Genomic DNA, 27,653 nt, shown 5'->3' on the forward strand with positions numbered 1-27,653 from the left:
GTTTTCTTTAAAACAAACTGTTTGGACGTGCTTCATTCTTGCTTTTTAGACTTTATACTTTGTAGTTAAAGAACAGCTTTTAGCCATTCTAAAGTATTTAAATTCAACAAAGCCCTCAAACAACGATATGCAGAATTTAAATCCCTCAGTCCCCTGCTGTTCGCCAAGCATTCAATTCCTCTGGAAACGAGAGCAGCCCATGCAGAACTGATGCTGTGCTTAGAATTTCTGCATCTTATGATATTTCCATGAACAGTCTTTAGTAAAACTGCAAATCTCTAGACCTCTCATTACAGAACAAATGCCAAGAGATGTGAATATTCTCAGTACATGTGTTTGAGCATATTTTGACTCTAATAAGGGCGATTTCTGTATATTTCCTATCATTATTTGCATATATTGATTGGTTTTGCATGAATCAATGGCAGGCGTGGTGTTTTCCACGCTTATCAGGGTTTAATCGCTCAAGTACAGGAGACACCATTGCTTTTGTTTCCGTGCGACTTTCCAAAGGTTAGCCTGCACATTAACGCTCTCATGCATTCAGAAAACAGAGCTCCGTTCCTGTTGCACCTGGAGTGATGCATTGCTGTGCTGGAGCGCTATGAAAAGCTATCGAATAGTCCGGCACATTTTCCAGGTGTCGGAGGCGAGCTTATTATCCATTCTCTCATCCGTTTCTCCGTCTCCCTCCCTCGTTCTCCTCTGTCTTGGTTTGTAAGTCTGTCAGAGACACCAGATGCCCCTGAATGGGGTTTTTTCTTCCCTGTTTTCATCCCAAACAGATACTGGCCTGTGAGCCCGATAGCAGCCACCATAATAAACTATGTGCTATGTGAAACGCAGGCCCCGGCAGGCAAGCAGCCAGACGTGCAATGTGCAGGAAGATGAGTGTTGCCTGCCTTCTCTCTCTCTCTCTCTCTCTCTCTCTCTCTCTCTCTCTCTCTCTCTCTCTCTCTCTCTCTCTCTCTCTCTCTCCTCTCCCTCTCCCTCTCCCTCTCCCTCTCCCTCTCCCTCTCCCTCCCCAGGTCTGGAAGATTGCTTTTATACAGCCCCTCAATCAAAAACTCCCACTGCCAAGCTGTACTGCAGCCACAGATGGGGGTAGAGCTCACCTCACATCTACAAAATGCTCTCCCCGGTGGAGACGACGAAAGGATGAAGGAGGGGTTAAAGAACAAGCAGTAGAGGCGGGGAGAAATAAGTGAGTCAGTTCAGCGCTGATTAATTAATAAGGTCGTTAGCTGAGGGTGAGACGGTTAGACGCAGCAGATTGATATTCCACGGAGACGGCGTGCCACTCGTGCCCAGCCTCCCTCCATCACCGCTGCTGATCCGGCAGGGCCGAAGGGTCGTCGTACCCCTGGGAACGTTCCGAATTAAAAACACTGACCTGTGACATCACTTCCTGCCGACGCAGCATTGCTGTCGGGGGCCGTTGGAAGTTTTAGGGCTCCTGACGCTGATCTTTTTTTTCCTCTTCTGTAGTGTGCATTTTACTTAGAATGGTTGTGACGCTACTGAATTCAACGGAAGTGAGTAACAATGTTGTGCCATTATTTACCTCCTCCACAACCACATCTCACGCTCTCTCTCTCTTTCCATCAGTCTATCCACCCCACGATGCCTCGGCCTCTAGAGGGTCAGAGGCAATAACACAGGCCCACTTCAATTTTCTCATTTCAGCTGCCGTTGATGGGCCAACAGCAGCAGGACAGAAGGCTAAATCTATCATCTTCCTCTACTGAACGGGGGAGGTCAAAGGCATCCGTACGATTGTAGGAAATCCCTCTGTTCGCACAAACAAACGCTGAATTTATGCACTCCTATTTATCTGCCCTTTTCTCCTTAAAATCTGCATATTCATTTGGACGTTAAAAAGATGAGAGAATACCTGCTGATAGTAACAGTGTGAACTGTCCTGGAGAGCGGTATTCATAGCCTCTGTCTCACCTCCAACACATAAACAATATCACACACACACACACTCACATTCTGCTGTAATATTTATCTCTCTCTGACTCATTCTCCGGCCGGTGGGGGATTTTGGCATCATGTCAGCTCTGACCAGGGGGCTGTATTGTAATTATAGCAGATTGAGAAAAAAAACTGAATAACATATTGACTCTCGCAAGCCTGTGGTAATTTTTTTTGTGCGTGTGCATGTCTGCAGAAAACAGTATAGTGGCAGACTTGGGGGGTGGGGAGGGGAGCGAGAAAAAGCTCTTGACCTTATCATCCTGTAATAGACCAACACACACTGAAGCCATCTCTACATTTGCACCCAAAGCTGCCCATCTGCCAACCCCCGTCATATGATTGGCTGCTAGCCCAGAAGAGGTGTGCACTTAAACACCCTATGGTGTCTGAATGGGAGTTTTGTGGCTTTTATATCTGCTAAAATATTTTTTTTACCATACAATTATTAGCTTTCTCTTCAAGGAAAACAGACCGAAAGTACTGATGACTGATTTTTGTCCATTCAGATCCTTAGAATAAAAATAGCTGCATCCAAAATAGCAACCAAAGCGACGCTACTGAGACTGGTAGGTCACATGACAATAACAACATGGTGAATGTTCGAATTACATTCATTGCATATAGAACGTGCAGCCGGGATGTGATCATTCAAAAGACGTTTTCAATCAGAGGATTTGCGATTTGTTTTTTGACACAGCCAATATCTGTCTAATGCTACCTTCCAAGTAATGAAACATGGACTATGTTCAGGATAGCATAACACCATATTACTTTTACTATTGCTGCAATATATATTTATATTATGCATTATCATACTACTGTATAAACTTGTGGTGTAACGTTTGCAGTGTATACTGCTCAGTATCAGATAGATAATAAGGTGTTATGCCCTTCTGTACATATATTTTACATTCGAACGGATTAGCCTTTCTATAGGCCGATTTCAAACTTCCTACAGGAAGTCTGTCAACACAGCGCAAAAATCTCTGGTTGCCCCATAATTGTTATGAAGTTTAATGTTTAAAGAACAATTCAGAGTCTGTGGGTCAGGAAAGATCTCTACGATTTACCCGCAAGTCAGCTGAGGTTTCTTGTTTGTTGGAACATCAGACATAAACTCTGTCAGTTTTTTCCCTTCCATTCCTCCCCTTCTTCTTTCTGTTTTTCCCTCTCTCCTTCCATCTCTCTTTTTGTCTGTGCAGTGCTGCCCCAATGGGATGCTCCACTGACAGAGAGTGGACACAGTAAGAGAGAAGCTAAAAATAACTTCAAAAAGCAGTTAGTTTTGACATCCGAGCCCAAGTGTGTATTTCCCGTAAAATGTGTTTGTACAGAGCCTTTTGTGATGGTGTTCTCACTCAGGTCTAAATTTGCTCATTGTGCTGCTGGCATGTTGGTAATCACGCCCATCTCGTCCTGTGGCGTAAAAATAGACAAGCAAACACAATAAATAAATGTAAAAATAAATAATTCTAACAAGGCGCCAGCACAAGAACATTACAGCTTCATGGAAAGTTGCATTTTTTCCAAAGGAATTCATTTGAATTCGATGAGCCATGAAATATGAATGGAAAACATGAACATATCTGATTAACCTGGGGTAGAACACATGACTGTGTGATGGCAGAAAGGTGAGAGATCATGGAGAGAGGTCACAGTAAAGGCCTCGCCATGGCTTTTAGATAGAGAAATTGCCCTTTTGTGCTGATCTTCAACAAGCACTTAAGGTTTAACCCAAATCTTAATATTGACCATCATAAGACAAACCACACAAATGGTCTCAGATGTGCGACAAAAGGGCGACCCCTGCCAACAACCATTTTTCTTCTTCTAAAGTCTGAGGTCACTCCCACAGGCTCACTACAGTCGATTGGATGGCAATTTGAATAACATTTGCATATCATTATAGCATGTGACACATGCCTGTTTGGAGGAAGGAGCTGTTGGAACTATAGCGCAATTTAGTGCTGAAAATATTTTACGCAATATTTTTGTTCATCTCTAATTAATTTAATAATTTCGTATGAGATTAAAATATCATGGTTCAAAAGTTATCAGTCAGTAAGATTATTTTAATGTTTTTTTTTTTTTAATCAAAATGTAAAGAAAGCAATATTCTGATATAATTTTACAATCTAAAATAACTTCTCTATTTGAATATATTTCTAAATTAAATTAAATGTATTCCTGTGATGATAAAGCTGAATATTCAGCATCCATAACTCACATGACCCTTCAAAAATCATTCTAATATGGTCAAGAAGAATTTCTTATTATTATAGATGTTGATAACAGTTCTGCTTCAATATTTTTTGGATACGTCATACATTTTTAGAAAATAGAAAGTTTGAAAGAACAGCATTTATTTGAAATGGAATTCTTTGTAAAATTATAAATGTATTTAGGGTCACTTTTGATTAATTTAGTGTGTCCTTTCTGAAGAAGAAAAAAACGTGTAGAATAGAACAGAACAGAACAGAACAGAATATTTTTCTGTCAATGCAGATTGCATCTGAAAACAATCCTACAGTATGAGCAATATAGTCTGAGGCCCAGTTTACACTAGTGCGTTTAAGTTTTACATGTAAACGATCCTTGTCTAGACTCCTGTTTCCATTGCGTTTCAGGAGCGATCTCTGTTTACACTGCACAACCAATAAGGCATGTCACATGATGTACAAGTGTAAACAGTTGCCTCTTGTTTATGTAGACAACTGCAGTATTATGCAATACAATTTTGAACTGCACAACGGCTGTAAAAAAGAACCACAAAGTCGGCAACGCGTGCAGTTCAATCTCTGTGTTATTGTTTAAACGGTCGTTGAGGCTGGTATGTTACTGCGTTTCTCAAAAAGCATTGTAATATCCACCAATGGTCTCAACGATCAGCTTAGGCATACAATGCTTTCGGGAAACGTAGCCCTGATCTGTTTTTGTCGCGTTCTGGTAGCGTAACATGGACAGCTGCGCTATCATTTTTACAAGTCTCTGGGACTACTCAAATGTAGTCCCAGAGTTTTCAGACTAAAACGGGGTCTACATCATTTTCAAAGGTCTCCATTTTTGAGGTTTTGAGGCTGTAGTGTAGATGACAGGCGTAACCTTAGCAAAAGTTATGATTTTTAAAACTGAAACACACTAGCGTAAACAGGGACTGATTAATGAACAAAATTAATGTCATCTGATCTGATCATTTTAATTAATCATTCAAAAAGAATCACTAACTTGAATCAATCTAGCTGAATAACGAACATATGAAGCCAATGATGGGTAGCCACCCTTGTTGCAAGAGGAAACAGAACTTTGGTTATGTTACTGTTTATATTGTTTATTATTTATTGTTTGTTTTTATTGTAAGCTGTTAATCTTTAAACTCTTCATTCGCCTTCCCTTTTCACCATTGGGCCGTGTAAATGTATCATTGAGAATATTTAAACAGGGTGCCCTTTGAGATCCCCCAATTAGAGAGGTCTGGAACAATAATGCTAACGCTTAATTGCATTAACATAATGCCTCCTAACGATCATTACACTCACCAAAATAGTTATGATAATAAAGCCATTACTATTTTGAGAGCACAATTAGCCTACGGTGCCACCCTTTGTGATGTTATAATTACGACATTTAGACGTGCACGCATTCCGTTCCTCATCCTGTTGGGAGGAGAGGACGGGAGGCGGAACGCTTGTCATAGACCGCGGCAATTTACGTCCTCGTCTGAGACAGACTTGTCACCTGCATTCCGCCGTACTACCCGGCAGCGATGCGAGCTGATTGGTTGCATAGATAGACGGCGTTCTCCAAATCTGTCAGAGGTGAAAGAAATGGCTTAAGATAATAGAGTTAGATGGATAGATAGAAGGGAAAAGGAAGACATGGAGAGAGTGCTGGTGAGATATAGGAAAGGATAGAAATGGAGAAAGAGATTGGTTTTCATGCCTGGTAGTCAGCAGCTCTGTAAATCTCAGAGGACTGAAGAGCGGGAGCAGAAGGTTGATAGTCATCCATCACGTTTGACAATTCCACCTCTCTGTCGCCACTTACTTGACGGAAGACCCCGAGTGAACGAGAGAGAGAGCAACAGAGAGTTTTTTGGATGGCAGCACTGTTCCATTTTGTTTATGTATTTGTCTGATCCTGAGTGAAAGACTGTGGCGCTACAGTTCAGTGTTTCAGTGCAGGGCAGGGCAGCGAAGCCTGGCATCAGTAATACGTAAAGTTGGGTTTTAGCACAAAATGATCACCCAGAATGAACATTCTGTTGTTATTTATTCACCTCTATTGATTTAATTTATTCCTGCTAGCATTATTTTCAAAGTAACTGAATGTCCAAGCTGCTCTTTTCCATAAAATGTAAGTGTAAGATGACCATGGCTGTGAAGCATTATTTTGACATTGTCATGTATATACTTTCAATTTTAAATGTAAAATTTAATAAATCACTTTGGCATTTGTTTTAGACAAAGTCATGTATTTAGACTAAATTACTCTAATTTAGTCTAAATACATGACTTAAGGTCTAAGGTCAAAATGTTGGTGTCATTTTACAGGAAACCCTTTGAAGTTACATAAAACATTGCTAAAAGTGATAAGTAGGTTAGTATATGTTGTCTAAGCTGTAATAACCCCCCAAAAAATGTGCAGCTTTTTTATTTTTTATTTTTTTTGAAAGTGTGTAACTCAGGACCTGTGTGCTCTAGGGCCCTGCAGACAGTTTGGGCTGTTTCCAGCATATTACATTAATGTAATGACACTGTGATATTGCATTTATACCACTGTATATGGTGAGGGGAGGGGGGTAGCAAGGTAGGGGGAGGGGGGTTAAGGGGGATCCTGCCTTCAGAACCATTTGAATAAATCTTGCATTCAACATTACACAGACACACTTCTTTTTTCCACTATTTTCTGGAATTTAGTGGAAACAGCCCAAACTGACAAAAGCCTCCCATACATACATACAGTGGCCTAAGTTCAAAATGGGGGGCTTTTTCAGCCCAAGAATTGACAAAATGTAAAAATGTGTACCTTGAATGCAATGTAAGTCGCTTTGGATAAAAGCGTCCGCCAAATGCGTAAATGTAAATGCAAACTGTCTGCATGGCCCTAGGGAACACAGGGCCTGAGTTACACACTTTAAAAAATGAATTTATAAAAATAAAAAAAAAGTGCTTACTTTTTTAAGTAAGGTTATTACAGCTTAGACAACATAAACTTACATTTTTATCACTTTTAGCAGTGTTTTATGTAACTTCAAAGGGTTTCCTGTAAAAAAAAAATTTGTCAACCTAGACCCCTGTATGTGTGTATGGGAAGCTTTTCAATTTGGGTAGGCAAAATCCAGACGGAAATCCAAAAAAATGGTCCTTGTGTTTAAGCGGTTAAAGGGTTACTCACATTATATTGCATTATACACTCACATTATATTGAACAGACACGCTCAGTTTAGTGTCTGTTCTCTTACTGAACTAAATGATTTTATGAAAATGAATACAACGGTAGATGCGTTGCCACAGTGGGCAAAGTGATCCAGTAATCCAGTAGCGGTGATTTTGGGAGTGGCCTCGAAGGGCAGCGAAGCAAGTTCATTCTGGGAGTTGTTGTCTTTCATCCACATGAGACAAAAATACATTTGCTCTTTTTTGCAAGTCTAAAAGGCTTGAAATTCAAATTAATTTCGCTGCTATTTCACTGACGTAACCCCTTTAAATTTCAGTCTGTACCTCAAACAAATATATTGTGCACTATCTATATGTCATATAAGTCATTTGAACTTTTACCGTGTTTTTGTCTTTTAAGCTTTGGTCCCCATCCCCTTTCATTAAACATTATCTTCACTTTTCATACAGGCTTGGGAATGATATAAGAGTGGGGTGGGGTGGGGGGTGTTGGAGCTTATCCTTTTAAGTCATGTCAGAATGTCATGATCCATGAGACATCAAAATTACCTAATGCAATAATGGTAAAAACTGTATACTTTCCGAGAGATGCATGTATTAAAATGCACTGTGACATAATTTCATAATGGGAAATGTAAGTTGATGTAGACACACCAAGAACATTGATTTATTGCAGGCACAATAGCGTGACTCGCACACATGAGCTACCAGGATAGGGTTAAGTATTACTAACACGTATACAAAGGTCTTTCCTTCACAGCTGTGCACGGAGCCATCAGTAGGTTAATGGAATGCTTTTAAAGCTCTCCGAGCATCATTGTGTGAGTGACTGTGACCTTTTGCATTGTGTCGTCTGTATTTTGCTGGACCGTCAGTCAAAGGCGATGGAGAGACCTAATTAAACATGTTAGAATCACATGTTGCTGCCACACAATGGAGTAGTAGATTGCGATTGCCTTTTCACTGAATATGGTAAAAGCGCCCACTTCCTGGTTTTCCAGTAGAATTAAATAATCCCGCACAAAAGGCTCTGAATGCCTGGACCAAACAAAAGGTCTACATGCCTGCTGCTTCAGAAATGCCTGCCGGAGTTTTCTGTTATCTGATATCACAGTTATTGAATACAACCCTTTTAAAGAAGGAAATTAAAAGCTGACATTTAATTGCTGCTCGACATGCTCACAGTTTGTGAGTATGTGAAATTTCTCTCCTCTCCTTTTTTCTAGAATGTGTTTTTGATAAATCAGATTTGGATTTTTCATAGCAGAGCTTTGAGGACAGACAAATGCCTTGTCAGCTTGTTTCTAGAGGTTCTGTGCCCTCTTGCGACAAACCCTTTACAAAAGTTCAGAGCAGTTCTCTAGTAATTTTGATCTGGACCTCGTCGTGCCCATTTGTGGTATTTTTGGGCTGGATTTTTTTGGAGTTTAGAGTGATAGTTCACCCAGAAAATATAAATCTGTCATCATTTTCTCAGCTATGTTGTTCCAAACTTTCATTTATTTTGTGGAATACTGTCCAGGGTGCCGTTTTGGGGGGAAAGAAAAATTTGGGGTCTGTTGATGTAATCTGTATTATCACATAATTTATGTATAATAATGCACATACATTAGTTTTTGTATATTGGGGCTGTCGATATAATGCGTTAAATGAATTAATTAGTTATGGGAAAAAATAACTCATTAAAATGAACATATTTAACACCCCCACCCCACCTTAGACATCCTCATCTTAAATTTGATTGGTGCAGACATGAAGCAGGATAACAACTCTCTTCATTGAAGTGTATTTAATTCAGTTAGAATGGCTCTAAAATTCAAAATATCATGCCATATCAGCCATCAGTTTTTGTCATATTTATTTCATATGAGTGCAATATCACACGACTGCTGTTTTTGTTCCGAAAAGCACAATTACAAATATAATCCTGTTTTTTTTTAGCAGTTCAATAAATAAGAAGTTTAGACACATTGTCCGAAGATCAGTTGTGTTTCTGAATTAAGGAAGGAATCGGGGAACAAATAATTCAATGCACATTTATAAAGAGAGCTATGTACTCCATTCCAGAATAAATCAGCCTTTTGAACAAATCAAATTAATCAATGAAATCATATTTCCATATTGATAAAAAAAAATATTAAAGGTATAGTAGTTTTCTCACCATCATGGCTGTTAAACCCTAAAAGTTTGTGTGAAAAATTATGTTGAATCAGTGTGTGTGTGTGTGTGTGTGTGTGTGTGTGTGTGTGTGTGTGTGTGTGTGTGTGTATTGTATTGTATTGTTTTGTATTGTTTTGTATTGTATTGTATTTTTCATAGCTACTTTTTGTAATGTCTAATTAATGTCTAATGAAAATTGCTTTTGGGGGTAAAGAAATGCTTTTAGGGGTAATTTCATAGCCAAATTTGATGTGTGATTTATTAATATATTAATTAATCACCACATTGTGTAATTAAAATTTTTAATCACTTGACAGCCCTACTGGTGACATACTAAGCAAGGTTATATTTCCATAATTCTCTCAAACTTGCTTAATGAAATTGAGACATATTAGGCAACAATTTATTTTACATTTTAATCTTCATTATGGAATTCCAGATGTACTTATATTTGAATATTTTTTTAATTGATATTTTTTTAATTATTTAATGAACAGACAGTTAAAACGTCACGTGATTTACACTTTGTTTTATATGTGGCTCAGTGTACTCTATATTTAACCCCTGTCAGGGTGACACTATATGCACTTTAATATGGCCCACTGCATGCTGCATTATTCAGTGTCATTAAGCTAATACTGTATATTGAACTTTCTTAGTAAGAACATGACTTACAGAGGGCAAAGTACATTATTTATGTCTCCCTCCATTTAGACAAGTCTCTTAAATATTTTAGCAGTGTTTTCCCCAGAGCTAGACTCTGCAGATCGATCAGTATCAAAAGACACCGTTTGCCCCCAAACACTGTTTGACATCCAGCTATTTCTGGTCAGGAGCATTGGGTAGGTCAGCTTGTTGGCAGCCTTTTTCCTCATTCATTTTTCTTTTGGATTATTTTCTCTTTCTCTTAACAGATTGTAAATCACTGTTCACCTGTGGAGCTCAGCTTGTTGTTGAGATTTAGGAGAACTTCACCTCTGTGTGTGTGTGACTCATGGAAATAAGCTGTCTGGCTATCACCAGACCAATCTCAATTTAAAATGAGAGTCTCTGTATTTTCTACTGCACAAGAGTCGTGATCAACTGGCATTATTCGAATAACTCTTTCTGCAATTGGATAGTCCTTTAACCAACTCAGACCACAAGAGGCGTGATCAACAGGCAACGACCCATCATTTCTCTATCTGTATTCGTGTTAAACCTAGTTCAGACTGCACGATTTTCAAACTCGTCGGTTCACTGCTCGTGTGATGTGACAGTAACAAAGCGAGATCACACATTCTCGCGCGAGACTTGGAATTGTTATTAAAAATGATAAACTGCACAAAGTTCTGCAAAGACAGTTTGAGGTAAATAAACAAATTTGTTATGTGCTGCTGCTGTGGCTGGATGTGCAAATGTTTGGCCTTTGTTTCTGTTTGATAGAATTGTAAATATATCTTTTAAAATACTGATATTCTTCTCTATAACTCCTCCCTGAACCTCCCGCTGCCCTGTATCTCACTCTCTCATTGGCTGTCGGTGTAATTTTTAGTCAGAACGCAGTTCACACAGCAGGCGTTTCAATCGCCGACAGGTCCAGATATTTAGCATGCCAACAATCTCACCGTCGTCGGCGCACTCCTGCGATTCTTTCTGATCGCGTCTTGATTGTTACACTGCATGATTGTTACTCGCGTGCACGAGCACTGATTTGACTATGATCTCGGGCATTTGTCTGCGATTTCACAAAACCTGTCGGCGACTCAAAATCGGGGCAAAAATCGGGCAGTGTGAACTAGGCTATAAACCCACCAATAGCATGCCAGGTGGATAAGCCAGTCTGGGATTGGTTCCCGCAAAAGTGTAACAGAAGCAGTAGAAATAAAAGTACAGGTTTCCAGACCTGAGTTGCCGGGCGAAATCAAATCGTCGGCAGATCAGGCTGGGTTTACCCAGTCTAGGAAATAAGAGGATTCTTCTTTAATCCCGGAATCAGAGTTCTTTACTAAAGCTATGCAGCCAATAACTATATAACAACCACAGCAGATAAACATATATTGTTGTTGTGCTATGGTATCACAAATGTACTGTATTATTGTAATTATTAATTGCAGTGTCTACAAGGCAGCATGGTACATATTCCTCTAAATGTTCTTTCTTCTTCTATATTTGGTGGCCAGCAGCCATTACGCCAGTATTCAGTGTCATGTGTTCTATCAAAAATCATTAATATGCTGTAACTAATATGCTAATATGCTAAATTAACTAATATGCTGCTTTGGTGCTCAAGAATCATTTGTATGTAGGTACTTTTTTCAACTCAATTTTGTTCTTAGTGAGCAACATTTATGTGTTGATGAGATATTGTTGTCTTAGTGAGGGAAATTGCCAGAATAACCTTCAGAGTGGACCACTCTTTATGTCAAAAGTCTGGCTCTGTGACACTAGAGTCCAGGTGAGTGTGAATATGTGTCAGTTTAAAGAGCACTGAAAGAACTTGACATGCCTGATGGAAATGACATCTCAGGCAGCCTGGATAGTAATGTGTTCCTGTCTCTCTATCAGTAATTAAATTTACCGTTCTCACAGTTCCTCCATGACCAGCTCTGCACTGAGCTGTGCTGCTTTGGGAACCAACTCCAAATTACTCCTCAGTGTAGATACATTGGCTTAACTAGCGCAAGGGAGCCAATAGTGACTTACAGTATGTATGTGTGCATTTTCTCTTTCTTTCTTACATAAAGTTCTTAATGAGCCTGAGATGAGATGTGTGTCCAATTTAACCCACACCCCCCTCCCTTCTTCTGAGTAACTCCCTGTTGGCTGTGATGACGCCGTAGGAAATAATGACAGAAAGAGGGACGCTTGTCATGGTACTGTGAATATAAGTAGTGAAGTGGTACGAATGATACAAATCAACTCTGACAATGTCAACTAGTCAACTAAGTGAGTCACCTTTAAACTTCACGGCTTTGAGCTGCTGGACAGCTTATCAGACAACTGACTGCCGCCCTTGCATGAGACTCGTAGGGCAAACACCCTCAAAATTGTATTTAATTGAATGTTAGACTGCGTATGTTTGGTGTGAAATTTGGTGTTATACGCAAACGGCTTGTCATGACACTTATTATACGGCTTATAATATTTGATTTTGGTTGGTCAATGGTGGCATTTAACAGTGAAATATGTTTATATAATAACTGCTACAAGGTCTTGGCATCATACTGCTATTTTCATGTTTCTTGTTTCACTCTACAGTCTCTCATTTTATTTTCCAAGGAAATTGTTACCCAAGCTCCACATACTGACTGTAGTAAAATAGCTTTGAAAGCCTTATTAATATTAATTTTAATATATATGGCAAGCATTAAACCTTTTCTAGATGTCTAGAAGTTCAGGTGTCCTGTTAAAGCAAGAAAATGTAAACATTACTTTAAAGAGAAAAAAAACGCAACACTTGAGAAACATTGAATTTTGCAGATTAATAATATTATTATTTTTTTGCTATTGCAATATTATTGTAGAATTGTTGCCAGACCAGTTCTTGTCAAATGTTGGACTGAATCTTTAAAATAATCTACAAGATAATCTGAAGTCTAGTCTTAAATCAATAGCACTGTATTTTTTGTGTTATTTAAAGCTGCTGTCCGTAACTTTTTTTGTGTTCAAGATTTACAAAAATGATATATTGTGAATGTTCCAAACCGTGTTTTTGTCTTATCCTGAATCATTATGGTACACTTATAATAAGTGTTTATATTGGGACTATTTCAGGCCAGACTGGTAGGTACCGCTGCGGAGGTGCACGGTCCTTGCATGACTCGCCATAGACATAAACAGAGAAAAGTAGCTCCGGCTACAATGTTCTTCCGCAAGACGCATGCAGTTCTGTTTATTAACCGCTAGAGTGCAAAATGTTACGGACTGCAGCTTTAAAGGGCGTGTTAGTAATATGTGCCTATAAGCGGGTGCACAATGTGCATACACTCTGCTTATTATTACACACAGAGGGACATGTAGCAGCACAAATAGATTTTTAAATATTAAAAATAAAACATTCCTCTCTGGAGAAGCGTTCAGTCTATCTGCTTGCAAATTCCGCCATGTAAATAGCAAATCCATGGGTCAAGCGCAGCAGGCTTTTAAAGGGAATGGGAGATGAGAATGGTTTATTGTACGTCACGGCCAAAATACACCCATGACACTTTTGGACCATGCAACTGGTACGCAGAACGTTTTTCTGTCGTTAAACTAGCAAAAGCGCATTTGGACACACCCTAAGCGCACCGTTAAAGTAGGGCCCAGAGTGTGTTTGAATCAAGCATGCAAAATGTTCTAGTCTTTCTCATTTGTTTTCTACTCACAATTTGATAGACCTATTTATTTTGTTTGCTGCCTTTAGCATTGTTTTAGTTTTTTTCCGCTGCTGTCATGTGACCCAATCAGAACAGACCTGCAACCCATTTTTGGGTCATGGCCTACCAGTTGGAAACCACTGGGCTTAAGAGAGAACTGACCCTACTGTGTCCCACCCTTAAGTCAGACAAACCCCAGCAATACATTCCAGTCTAGACCTAGAAACCACCTGCCAAAGCAGACAATCTGAATTTTGTGGTGGAAAAAAAGAAGAAGAAAGAGTGGCGTGATGTAAAGGTAGTGGAATGAGGATGTATTTGCCTGTGGGAAAAAAAAGACTGAAAGTAGGCTGGCAACAGATGTGTAGGGCAGTAAAAGTGTAATTGAAATGCCAGCAGCAATGGTCTTATCTACCCGTTCCAGCAGCTACCTCGCGTCTGAACATCAGTTAAATGTCATTTTAGCCCTGGCTGATTCAGGCCGACCACAATCCCCCATCTTCTGTGACTGCAGCCACTGATGGGAGGGGAACAGCGGGATGGATGGATTAGGGGGAGGGATGGGGGGCTGGTGGAGAACGCGGGCACTGAGAAAAAGAGAGAATGGTTGTAATTGGATTCGTGGGCACACTGTTGACTTCCATCACCTGGGCTTAATTGGGAATTTGATATGATTTATCACAAGGAGTCATTTACAGTTTGGACATATCATTATTAGCATTGTCTGTACTATTTATACACTTCATATTCCATAAACTTCTTTCTCTCATTATATGTTAGAAAAAAGGGTTTGAAGAAGAATCCACCTGCCCTCAAATTGCTCCAGTCATGCTGCAGTGACCCCAGGTCTAGACTCACGTCAAATAGGTAAAAGGAGGGATGTGACAATGGAGCACCACTAACTGTTGGTAATGGGCCTTACACCCAGCACCGGGCTGCATCCTAATTCATATGCTTCTACACAGTAGAAGAAAAGTATTATGTCTGTAAAAAATTATTTACCACTCCCATTAGATCAACTACATTAGCTTGATCTAAAATAAATTAATTTGTTGGTTTGTCATAGCTTTAGTGTCCCATTACTATTCATTTTTGGTGCCAAGACTTGGAAGCAAACTGTCACAAAATCCTTGTCCCATATGGTACTCTAGACCCTCGCAGTCTTCCCAATGAATCTGCACTTTCATGACTTAACACAGATTTGACTGTCGGGAAAAAGTCTGCTGCAGAGTTCACATTAGCGCAGGCTCTGCAAAAGTGCGCATCGAGGGCGCATATTGACTGCAAAGGGGGGCGCTCGCGAGCACCCTTCTGAGATCTAAAATGACAAACAGGACACCCTATGGTCTCTTGGACTTAACGGGCTCGTGCACGCGGCAGCCATTGTAAAGTGCATATGAAGTGGGCCATTTGGGACAGGGCCAAACTCTTTCTCTTATAGTGCAAGGGGTTATAGGTAATAGCCCAAATACCCACTAAAATATTATCTATTATCTAACATTTAATGATTTGGGACATACTTTAGTCTATATCTCTATTTGGTATGGATAGTATACAAGCTGGAATGCAGCTCAGATGTTCTCTAGGTCCTGGTACAGTTCGACATGAAATGTTGACCACCGAACCATGTGTCTCTTCACCTCTACACAGCCTGACCTTCACTTCCTGCAGTGTTGTGTTTCTTTTCATATGTTGGAGGAAATTAAGAGAAACTCGCATCCTTCTACAGTTTTGTAGAAGCGTGTGTTATTGTCTTGCGTGTGTTATGAGTTCACACAATCTTCACATTATGTAGTCAGCGAGATCCTGCAAGATTCTTTTAACACGTTTGGTGTCTCGTACAGCACTTCCCATTTGCACTGCTAATTTTGAAACTCGCTGTGAGGTTTTGTGAATAGCAGCCCCGATTGAGTATTTCAGATCTGTGCTGAAAAGAAGAGTTGTTAGTTTTAATGGTTCATAAAGTTTGTATTTTGCTTGTATATTGTGAATATTATTGATTACAAAGCACCACAAATTGTTTCATCTGCCTATAATGACACACAACTGTTTATTAGAAACTGCAAAATGCTCAGTGCCATCAAAGTTAAAGTTCAATGCTTTACAACATGACATTCTACAGTGTTTGCAGACAATTTAATGTGCTATAAATGTCCGGCAATGTTTACTGCTAAATTGTAACTACCGTCACTATGGCATCTCTGGGGCATTTATGATTCAGCAGAATTGACTGTATCAAAGTCCTTCACTGAAGAATGACCAGATTGATTAACCAAAAAAGATTGTGAAGTTCACGGCATATAAATTATTATAGGCAGGGTTTCATTTGAGATCATTATTTGCATTGGCAACTCTGTAAGATTCCATTTAATCCTTTGTGTCATCCCTTTGTTTGCTGTAAACCACTATTTATGTATTTATTGTAATATGTATTTATTTATTGTTTCTTTATAGTGATCTCATCGGTTTCCGAATTAACTCCCCCCATTTGTCAGTTTCTATTACTGTCAGTCTATTTAATTTATTTTGTAGTACACATTTATAATTTATGTTTTGTTTCTTAGTCTGTTTGCAAACTCTCTTTTTTTCACTGCTAATGTGCGTTTTTTATTTTTAATAAAATAACCTCGGTTCCATCTCACAAAAATGTCTGTTGTTGTTTCAGAGGGTGATTTTCAACATCGTGAACTTCAGCAAGACCAAGAGCCTGTACAGAGATGGGATGTCCCCTGTGGTAAAGTCGACCAGCCGGCCTAAATGGTATTCATACCCTCTGCAAATATCACATGTCCACCTACACACTGTTCACCACTGCGCTTTCCACGCTTTAATTCCAAATAACAAATCCACGACTTTATCTTCCATGTGTATTTTTCATGTGTGTAATGCAGGCCCAAGCATGGGTTCCACACAAGCCCTGCAGACACGGCGAATAAGACTTAACTCTGTACACTGTCATCATAGATATCTGACTGTCTTATCTCTCTTCGACAAACAACAGGAATTTTCCTTACCACCTCTTCGAGTTTTCACACTGCCGGTGTTCCTTAAAGGAAGCATTCAACGCTTTCTCACTTTCTCTTCCTTCTCCAAGTTGACAATGGTGTGTTTGATGTTCCAGATGAGAGGTTGTGTTGCCGGGGATGTTTGGTCTCCATGGTGACGCCATCTGGGTAGAAAAAGGGACAGTAACAGGGCTGTTGATAGAGGAATTGTGAGAAATGCCAGAGAAGGAAGTGAGCTTCAGGCTGGACAAACTCCTCACAGGCGACTGTTTACTGGCGCCATTTTCTCGAAACATGTTTTGTATGTCCTTTAATCAGCTTGTCTCTTTGCGCTCTGTCAGCGGTAGGGGTGGTTTTATTAGACACACATCTGCCTTCATGGGGGAGGAGATGTGTGAAAGACAAATGCAGTCCCCTAGCTGTGTGTATTTTTGGATGTCTATTAAATGGCTACATTGTAAATTTGGAACTAAGCTTTTATCACCATTGTTTTTGAATCACGGAAGCGAACACCAGTTATTTTGCCAAGACATCTCTTATTTTTTATTATATGTCAAGATATACAAGAGGAAGACAATTTACTGGAGAGATGGTCTTCATGCTCGGCTTTCTCTGAGTCAGTGCACAAAGGTTGTGCGTTTATATGCTGACCAAAGGAACTTATATTATCCTTACAAGGTAGAGAAATGTGTTGATCTTATTTAAAATAGATGTTCAAAATAGATTTATACATCATACTACCAGATCCTTGTTTCTTATAGAGAACAGTTCAGTCGACATATGAGATTATGAATACTAATAAAGAATAATAATACTGAAAATAATATTCAATAATAAAATGTTAGTCTTTTTACTATTATATTATATATACTTTTTGGACCCACTTTACATTGGGTGGCCTTAACTTCCATGCAGTAACATTTTAATTAATCATTTGATACAATGCATTTATTGTGTACATACATGTTTTTACACTGTACTTACATTTAAAAAAAATACCTGCATGTAATCACATCTGTAATTAATTTCTGTAGTTACATTTGTAATTACACAGTTGGCACTTCCCTTACACCTAACTCTACCCTTAAACTTACCCACAAACCACACCTGTCCCTCCCTAACTCTACCCGTATCCCACCTTAATATCAGCAAAGGTGTTTTGCAATACAATTTGAACACAGTAAGTACATTGTATTGATTTTTTGATGTAAGTACATATTACTTAAGGCCACCTAATATTAAGTGGGGCCTACTTTTTTTCACAATAGGGTTACGATGGGGGAAAAAGCTTTTGAGCTTTCATAGTTGGGATTTTTTCCCCACAAACTTATTGCAGCAACATGTTTCAGTTTTATAGTGTGAAAGTGTACCTTGAGCACTTTTTGCACAACTTTTTTCACAACTTTGGGAAAAGTTTGCAAATCCTTAACTACTAAACATGTTCCCCCTAAACACAGACACACACACACACAGACACACACACACACACACACACACACACACACACACACACACACACACACACATCCACACCTCATATCAGTATCAATCAGAGGGGTGCATTACCATTCAAACACTCATCTGCCAGGTTGAATTTGCATGGGCCATGCAGTCTGGGCAGGTGAGGCCTGTCAGAGGTAATAGCAGGGAACTGATGGATGCAGAAATGTGTGTGCATCCATACGGGTGCGTACGAGAGCCACTACGCAACGTTATCCTGACGTGCCGAACAGAGGTCATGTGACGGAGAATACCCGCTCAACGGAAGCCTTGACATCTGTCACGAGTCGATCAAGGGCATTCAGACAAATGGCAGGCATCTGCCAAGGGAGCCTGTCTTCCTCTGCCAAACCCTGGTCACGGCCTAATGGGACAAGACAATTAGATGGAGATGCTGCCGGAAAACAATGGACTGCAAAACATTTCACAGTCAAGCTGACGTCTCCTACGTGCCCATGTTCAACATTTCCCTCAGGAGAGTGCTTGGGGTATTTCAGAGTTTGAAGCACATCATATCTCAGTTTTTATAGGCCTGCGTCCCTCTAACATCTCTTTAGAAATGAATTGCTGTAAGGTGGCACAATTATGATAATAAATAAAAATAAATTATATTTTTGCATATTATTTGACAACATTGCAGCTTTATTGGAAACAATACAGAATAATAATAGTATGGATATATATATATATATATATATATATATATATATATATATATATATATATATATATATATATATATATATATATATATATATATATATATATATATATATATATATATATATATATATATATAATGATACATTGATTTTCACGTCATCATAGTTTTAAACATTCAACATTTCATAATTTAGTGATGGACTTTTATACTTTAAGATCTACATACAGGCCAGGAACAAGGTAAAAATGCTAAAATTATTTTAAAAAATGCCAAAAATAAAGGATGGAGGGCTGGTAAAAATGTTTTTAATGTGACCTTTATGCCTTTAACAAAAAAAAAAAAAAGTTTAATCTCTTTTAGGGAAATCAACCCCTGGGACATAATAGTGTCTGTAATTGAAGAAACCCCTGATTTTGAAATATCTGTTATTGGTTGTAATTAATAACCAATAAAAAAATAAACAATATTGATAGAAAATAGGAGTAGACCTAAATCAATGTTTTAATCAACACGACACCATCCTGTTCTCAATCATTTATTTGAGTCATTGTGCAGCTCTACAGTATATCACAGTCAAGCTCAATTAAGGTTTAAAAGAAGAACTTTTTCTTTTCTCATTTTTCTTTTCTTTTAGATATAGCTGCAGAGAGGGAACAAGACTGGCAAATGGCCCAGGCTTAAACCCAGGTTGCCAAGAGCATAAAAAACTCTCAGTAAATTCCCTGCGTCACAGCTTCAACCATCAGTCTTATTTCTGTTTTCTGTGACAGTCTTCACACAGTCATTTATTGAGTCACAAACTCGCCCTTTCATTCTCAAAAAATGAATCTCAAAAAACTTTTTGCTAACTGGAAATGGAGCAATTTTTGCTAACTTTCTAACATTTTCATAGCAGGGAAGAGGCAGATTGACATTAGACGACATTTCTTTTATTTCCAGCGGCATCAAAGCCATTGTCTGAATCATGCGTTTTTTTTCTAATACCAATCTGGAGCTCAAAGGACCGCCGTTTGTGTTGGTCTGCGGCATGTGGTGTGAAAATAAGCCTGTAGCATTTAGAGACTCTGAATACCCAAGCGAAAGCGACAGAGAACCTCTGCGTACAAATGCCACAGTGATAGTCATCAGATGGCTGGATCAGGGTGAGCTGATCATACCACATGCTGGCCACCGCCTCTGTGGCGCAGACTCGGGCATTACGACTTCAATAACGTGAGGAAAGACCACGTAATTCTCTCACAAACGCAAGACAATCCTCTCTGTTTCTCATCCAATTATAGAGATGTGAAAACAACATGCTGCGACACAAAGGGAGCCCTTCACACACGTTTACATGCACTTGCTCCTTTCCTCACAACACATACGTGATAATGCCTATATGTGCAAAGCGGGTGTATGTAGCATTTAATAGACTGTGTGTGAAACAGAAGTAAAGCATAATGGTTCATGTGCTGTACCACCCTAAATGAATTTCTATACTAGGTGCTGATTTAGTGCTAGTCAGTGTAGCCATAAACTGCAAAAAGTATCCGTTGAAATTTGTTGGCCAAGGACATTTAGCTGGTTAAGCTAGTTACAGACTCGTTGGAATCAAATTTCTGTGCATTTTAGGTCTTTCTTGTGTGTAGTTATTATTAGGAATGCACCGATCCGATATTCAGTATCGGTATCGGTTCCGATCCGCCATTATCGGTCAGGGCATCGGGTATTGGTCAGATCAGTCTACACTTGTTCACTTTTATGGTTTCTTTTTTTTTTCCCCACTAAATGTTTAGATTTTATACGATTTTATGTGATTTTGTAACTTTTGCTGCTGAATTATCTACTAATTTAATTAATCCACCATCTAGTTTATAGTAGTATTTGTGTCATAGATTGTGATTTTTATATATATATATATATATATATATATATATATATATATATATATATATATATATATATGTAAATGATATATAATGAATATAAATATAAATGTATTTTTATTTTTATTTTTTAGAATGTTGTCTGTATTTAGTAGATTGTGTTTAACTCACAAAAATAGTGATTATCAGTTCAAAACACTGAGGTTTAGAAATTCTACATGGAATTTTAAAACAAAACTGCATTGGTATCGGATTGGTATCGGCATTGACCGATACTCAGAATTGTTTTAATCGGATCGGTTCTGAAAAAACGGTGTCGTTGCATCCCTAGTTATAATAATTTGAAAAATCACCCATATCAATGAAACTTACTGCGCACTGATGATGAGTGAGTGTTTATCTTTTTCACATGGCAATGTTGTTAATATTCCCTAGTTATCTATTTAATATACTTCAAAAGTTTGTCATTGTAGTAATTTGGACAAAATCATCAAATCAAGTTATTATTATTTTGTAATGACTTTGCATCAAAAACGGTCAACACAAACTCTGAAAACATTCTAGTAAATAAAAAATAATAATTAAGAAATGGATTTTGAGCACTGGTCTGATTTGCACTAACCAATCAGAAAAGTTCCAAAGGTGTGCTGACTGTAATAATCTTCAAAAAAGACACATTTAATTGGGCACCACAGCTTCCAGAGAGGTGTATCAGACAATAATATCTGTATATTACTGTTATTATGTAGTCAAAAAGATAATAATTATTGTTAATCTTCAGTTACTTTAATACTTTTTAATAATTTATGTCAAGAATATTTGCTTATATAGTCCAAAATTCAACTTATTGTGCAAAAGAAGAATGTCTCTTCAGCCTCATTTATCCTACCTGCTTCTGACTAAGAATAGCAAGAAGCAAAATGAGTTAGCGTTTGGTGTGCTTGTGTATGAAGGAAGTAGCGATGTTTATTCTGTAGCATACTCAGTGCTTCTATAGTCCTCACTCGTTGTGTGTGGTTGATACAAGCTGTGACATAAATCGAAGACTATTGGCTATTTGAAAAGAAAGTTTCAATAGCCTTCAGTATGTTCCACCCAAATATATGGTTTCAGCAAATTATGCGAGTATTCTTCTATGATTCCTTGTTGCTGAGGGCAATTTCAGAAGACATTTATTCAATCCCAATGTTTTGAGCTTCAAAATCCCGAACAGCTATCTTTCTTTTCTCTTGAGCTTTTGGTTTGTATTATTGTTGCCTGTGAATTTCTCTTTTGCATTCTCCTTTTCGTTCATTTTCCACCATGACAGCAAAGTGGAACCGCTCAAAAACTGCTAATCTCTCTTTGACAAGTAGATATGAAATAAAGCAAAGAGCAGCTTTAACTGTCTGATCCAGCCTTGTATGCAGCATTGGATAAAGTCAAGAAAAAAAGATTGAGCGTGGGAGAGAGAAAGAGAGAGAAAGTGAGAGAGAGACAGTATAAGAAAAAAAAGAAGAGAACAGATTGCCATTGCTGCCTTTATCTGGAAAAAGTCACTTTTAACCTGAAAGTTGAAACCTTTATCTCTATCTGCAGAGACCGTTCTTCCTTAAGGCTGGCTGATGCTGGAGCTCTCTCTCTCTCTCTCTGTGTGTGTGTGTGTGTGTGTGTGTGTGTGTGTGTGTGTGTGTGTGTGTGTGTGTGTGCTGCGACTCATCTGTTCGTGGCCCCCATGATAGACAGACAGGCATCAGACTGTAACTGGGATACATGTAAATTTGTTTCTGGATATATAAATGTTTATGTGCCTACAGTCCAGCAACAGGACAGGGAATGGACAGGACAGGACAGGAGCAACCATAGTTTTTTTTTTATGCAGGGTTCCAAGTCATAGTAAATGAGTACAGTACAGACATGGTAAAATGTAAATATCATTATCAATGGTGTTTTACTAGGGGTTGAACGACTTCAGATTTTTTTTAGATAACATTTATGTGAGGAAAGTCAAGTCCAATGTATGCAGTATGCATTAGTTTAGAGCGGCAATTTACTTGCGTGTATAATAAGCTGCTCAAAAACCTGCATTCGCATCCACAATCCATAATGCATAATCAAACAGACTGGAACAGTCTGTTGTAAATGGTCAACCACTTTCAGTGTGTTTTGGATATGTATCAAAGAACTAGCGGCAACGAAATCTGACTGTATTGTCGCCTCTCCTCGGCTGCGTTTTGGACAAAAAGCTGCGCTTGAACACACCAAAAAGACTAAAGGCGACTGTCAACTGGCATATGCATTCTGCGTCTGTGTGTATGTAAATATCTGTCTATCAGCAGGTACTGCTGGACTGCAGATATACAAACCATAAACAAAGCAGCGCTTGCTTACCATTTTGAATATCAATCACTTTCGTCATTCCAGTTGGCTCATGTTATTATGAAAATATTTGTGCATTCATATGCTCCGGTAAGATGACCTAAATTATAAGAGCCGTCTTGACTTCTTTGCTCAATTTTTTTCACTTCTGCTTTTATTCTAGTGCACTGACAGCAGGCGCAAAGATATTATGTGACACCTGAAAATAGGCTAAAGTCCATCAACATCATGTGACAACCTAATTTGCCAGCTGCAACCCTGCAGCACAAACTTAGTGCCGGTCACATTGGAAGTTACCCAGCTGGGGACTTTCAGGCGCTGCGTAATATCATTGCGCCACTGCACTCATGGTACGGCAGCATAGTTCCGTGATTATTAGTCAGGAATAAGAGTATAGTTTCTAACCGTATTGGGGAAGAAAATCACAACTTTTCATTTTCCCTCGGTCTTGGTACAAAATGTAACTATAGAAGAGTAAAATTTTAAATAGGAAAATTATCAAAAATCTTTGGTCATTTTTTTTTGAGCGAGATGCTAACGGTCTAATCAGATTCAATGACCTATGCTAAAAGTGCTACTACCAGACCCAGAAGCCGGCTGAATGGATAAAAAACGGTCAAACTCAACTGTTTAACTCTAAAGTAGTGGCGTTTTCTTTTAATGATGGATGTTATGACCTGGGTTGACGTGAAATTAGTTGGTAAAGGAACACCTGCCCCAGCCGACAGATCACCAAAGATAATTCTCAATTCCACAAAAAGTATACATTTATTCAAGGTGGAAAAAGTAATTAAAGGAGCAATGGCTTCAGAGTGTCAAAAGGCCAACATAACAAACAAAAGACACTTAAAAATAAAACATGTATAAATTACCTTATAGACAAAACAAAAATTACAAAGAAACTTCCCTAACTCCCTTATATTAACAGGGTTCCGCCGGGTCTTTAAAAGTTTTAAAAAGTCTTATATTTCAAAATCAAAATGTAAGGTCTAAAAAAGTTTTAAATTCGCAGAAGTATTGAGTTCTAGGTCTTAAATTATTTTAAACAGGTCTTCATTTTTTTTTTCACGTCCATGTAACGCTACTTCTGATTATTGAAATGCTCCGGCAGCGTGCGCGTGTGTTTATTCTAGAGTGTCGTAGTTCTTTCTTTTGCTAGTCCAACTATTGTTCGCTGTATTGCAACTACAAATGAGACCAACATCATGCGTCTTATATTGCAGCCAATCAGATGTCGTGTTATTGGCACGAGCCTCGAGTCGAGAGTCTCTTTCGGTTTGTACCACAGATGGATAAAACGGATTTTATTCTTCAGCTGACAGTTCTCCAATTCTTTCAGTTCCGCCATCGTGAAAGCGAAGTTGAATCTTTCTCACCATCTTACATAATGACCAAATAAAAGTATGATATACTCGATTGCACTAAAAAGAGTTAATAAAAGTGATAAACCATAAACTCCAATGTCAGACTGCGTGTGTTTGCAGCCTGTCAGCGTTCGCACGAGTATACCGAATGTGTCTATCTCTAGTCTCATTACTCTTGAACATTCAGATACACACATTATTATGGATATGTCCATATCGGATCTTGAGTAAAAAAGTTTGGGATGTGTCATAATGCCAAGTATCGGATCTGTGCATTAGTAAGTTCTTGAAGTGAATTCAATCCAACATAGCTTATACTGCTACTGTCTGTGTGTAAATGTTAAACAAACAACAGAAACAGGGTTTGTATCTGTATCTTTATGTTGTATTTATTTGTCCTATTGTCATTTGTTTTTAAGTATATATTTTATTACTGGCCATTTACTTGATTAATTACTTGAAAACTTTTGACTTATATTAAGCAATTGCATTGGTGGTTTACTTTTTGGTCATATTTCCCACCCTAAGGCAATCGTTTTATTAAAGTTAGATAGCACACCAGCCGTTTCAATACCAAACAAGATTCATTCACTTTGTTTGTTTTATTGCCATTGTGTGACTATTGTGCATCTAACATAATAATATGGTTAATGTGTGTGCAAATTTATGGAAGTGACCACCACAAAATCAAAAAAAAAAAAAAAATATATATATATATATATATATATATCAATATATATATATTGAAATCCTGGTGGGATTGAGCTATGAATAAGTGCAAGTTTACTAATACTTTGTTCCATTTAAATAAATTAATTTGCTTTGTAAGTCATTTTGTGATTCTGCGTTTCCTTTATGTTTATTTATTACGCGATATAGGTCTTAAATGTTATTCATAATGGTCTTATTAAGGTCTTAAAAAGTCATAAATTTGACTTGGTGAAACCTGCAGATGCCCTGTAATAAACAAATCACTAACAAAGTCAAAATAAATGGCAGGACATTACGCTCCTACGCTCCTAAAACATAAAATGAACCCACTTAAATCATCATTACCAAATGATCATAGTCAACTGAAGAATTTGGGATCTGTCGATGGGAGAAGGCATCCGGAGCCAGAATGAGCTCTCCATTTTCGATAAGCACTGCCCATTTAAAGCTACACCCAAGTAGATCTGCCAATCAGACTCCTCCAAAAACAGCCAATCCCTGCACACATAAAGGAAGAACAACCCACAAAAAACAGATACAGAGGATCATAACATGAATTACCAAATTAGAATCTAAATTAAAAATTGGATCTGAATTAAAATAATTCTCATGTAAATTCTCTGTAGAGAATGATTTAAGGAAGTGTGCTCAAGTGTCTCAATTTTGTCTTCACCCGCTCTCAACTTTTTATTTTTCCATTGTTTTGAAGCATCTCATTGAATCAAAAAGAACTGAAAAGGAACTGCAAACTGTATTTCATATGCTTTAGGAAAAGAACAAGATGTGTATTTTTTTTTTTACTTTGCAAACTCCCAATATATAGGCTACATTCAGACTGCACACTCTTAGCAGAACCACCTGCACCCGCCTACAACGAGAAATGTAGTCCCATGTCTCAACCAGTTTAATCGGGCCACATGGGAATTCTGCAAGAATGCAGATCTATAGTTCAAACAAATCTCTTAAATATATTTCAAAGATTCAGTACCATGAACATTTTTTGGCAAATTCAGCTGACTTTTAAATGTAACTTTTGTTTATTTGGTTAAAGCCTTGATTCATAGCCACCCAATCAGATTGGAGCTCTCCATATTTTTGTGTAGCAAGCATCAGAGAGTCAGTGAGTTGTCTGGGGATGTGGCTAGGACTGTTGTTAGCTTAATGGAGTTTTTGGAATCGTTATAAGTATCTCTTGCGCTGTGGTTCATGTGGTTGTGTTTTTGCAGGCTGGCAGCAGTGAGGAGGACTGGCTTTTAAGTGGGAGGATGAAGTGGTTGTGAGCTCTTCACAGGACTGAGAGCTGTTTAGCATTCAGCAAAGACAGAAGAAGAGACCTTTGACTGCTGATCCTCCTGACACATTAGATCCATTCTATGACTATATTGATATTCTGGGTGCTTATTGCAGGATAGACTGTACCTCTTTTTCTTCTGCATCATTGGCTCTATCGGCTTTAAGTTACTCTCTCTCTTCTCAAAAGTGATTTGGCTGCTTGTTTCTTTTAAAAGAAGTCTGTCGACCAGACCTGTGTATTTCTTTTTGGGAGATTTTTGTTGGCAACGTTAGAGCAAACTCTATAGCCCATATTGATGTTTATTGAGCTATATTAGAGTTGTCACAACACCAAAAATTCAGTAGTCAATCCCAGTGAAATTTATAATTCCCAATACCAATTTTGATACAGGGGAACAAAAATATTACAAAAGTTAACAAATTATAACAGTTGCTTTGAGAATTATTTCTCAAGTACTGATTAATCACTAATTGCAAGTTTTTTTCCCCCAAATAATTATTCAAATAAACAGTTTGTAATAAAATAAATATGATCAAAGAATGAGATGAAAGAACAAATATAAACAGAGAAAATATGCAAATTAAGTAGTTTTTCATGAAGTAAACAGAAATTAAAAAGAAAAGTAGCATTCAAAGTGTGTGTGTGTGTGTGTGTGTGTATGTGGGGGGGGGGGGATAAAATATATAGTTTGTACAGTATAAAAATCATTGTCTAAGAAAAGTCCTCATAAAACATGGAAATGTGTGTTTATACACTCAGGTGCCGTATTCAAGTCAGTATTCTCTAAATCAATCACTTAAAAAGGCATTGTTACTTTTTATTCAGTATTGACTTGTTTCCCTACACCCTGTTTTGTTGGTCTTCAATGTGCTTAACTTATTGTTCTTTACTGTGAATGCATTTTCGAACTGTTCACTGGTGTGAAAGAGTGCACTGAGGCTATATTTAATGCCCAAACAGAAATGAGCTAGAATATAATGAGTTTTGCTCAATTTTGTTTTAGCTCAATGTGGTTTGGC

The 27,653-nt window shown here is 38.1% G+C and overlaps 1 protein-coding gene across 1 annotated transcript in view; it reads left to right on the forward strand.

Moving 5' to 3' along the window:
- agbl4 (AGBL carboxypeptidase 4) overlaps positions 1-27,653 on the forward strand; it is a 451,864-nt gene that overhangs the window by 157,247 nt on the left and 266,964 nt on the right. The window contains 1 exon segment of the mRNA XM_067414131.1: positions 16,539-16,633. Coding sequence (XP_067270232.1) covers positions 16,539-16,633 — 95 coding nt within the window.

The sequence above is a fragment of the Pseudorasbora parva genome, chromosome 13 (genome assembly GCF_024679245.1).
Source record: "Pseudorasbora parva isolate DD20220531a chromosome 13, ASM2467924v1, whole genome shotgun sequence".
In the NCBI taxonomy this organism is placed as follows: domain Eukaryota; kingdom Metazoa; phylum Chordata; class Actinopteri; order Cypriniformes; family Gobionidae; genus Pseudorasbora; species Pseudorasbora parva.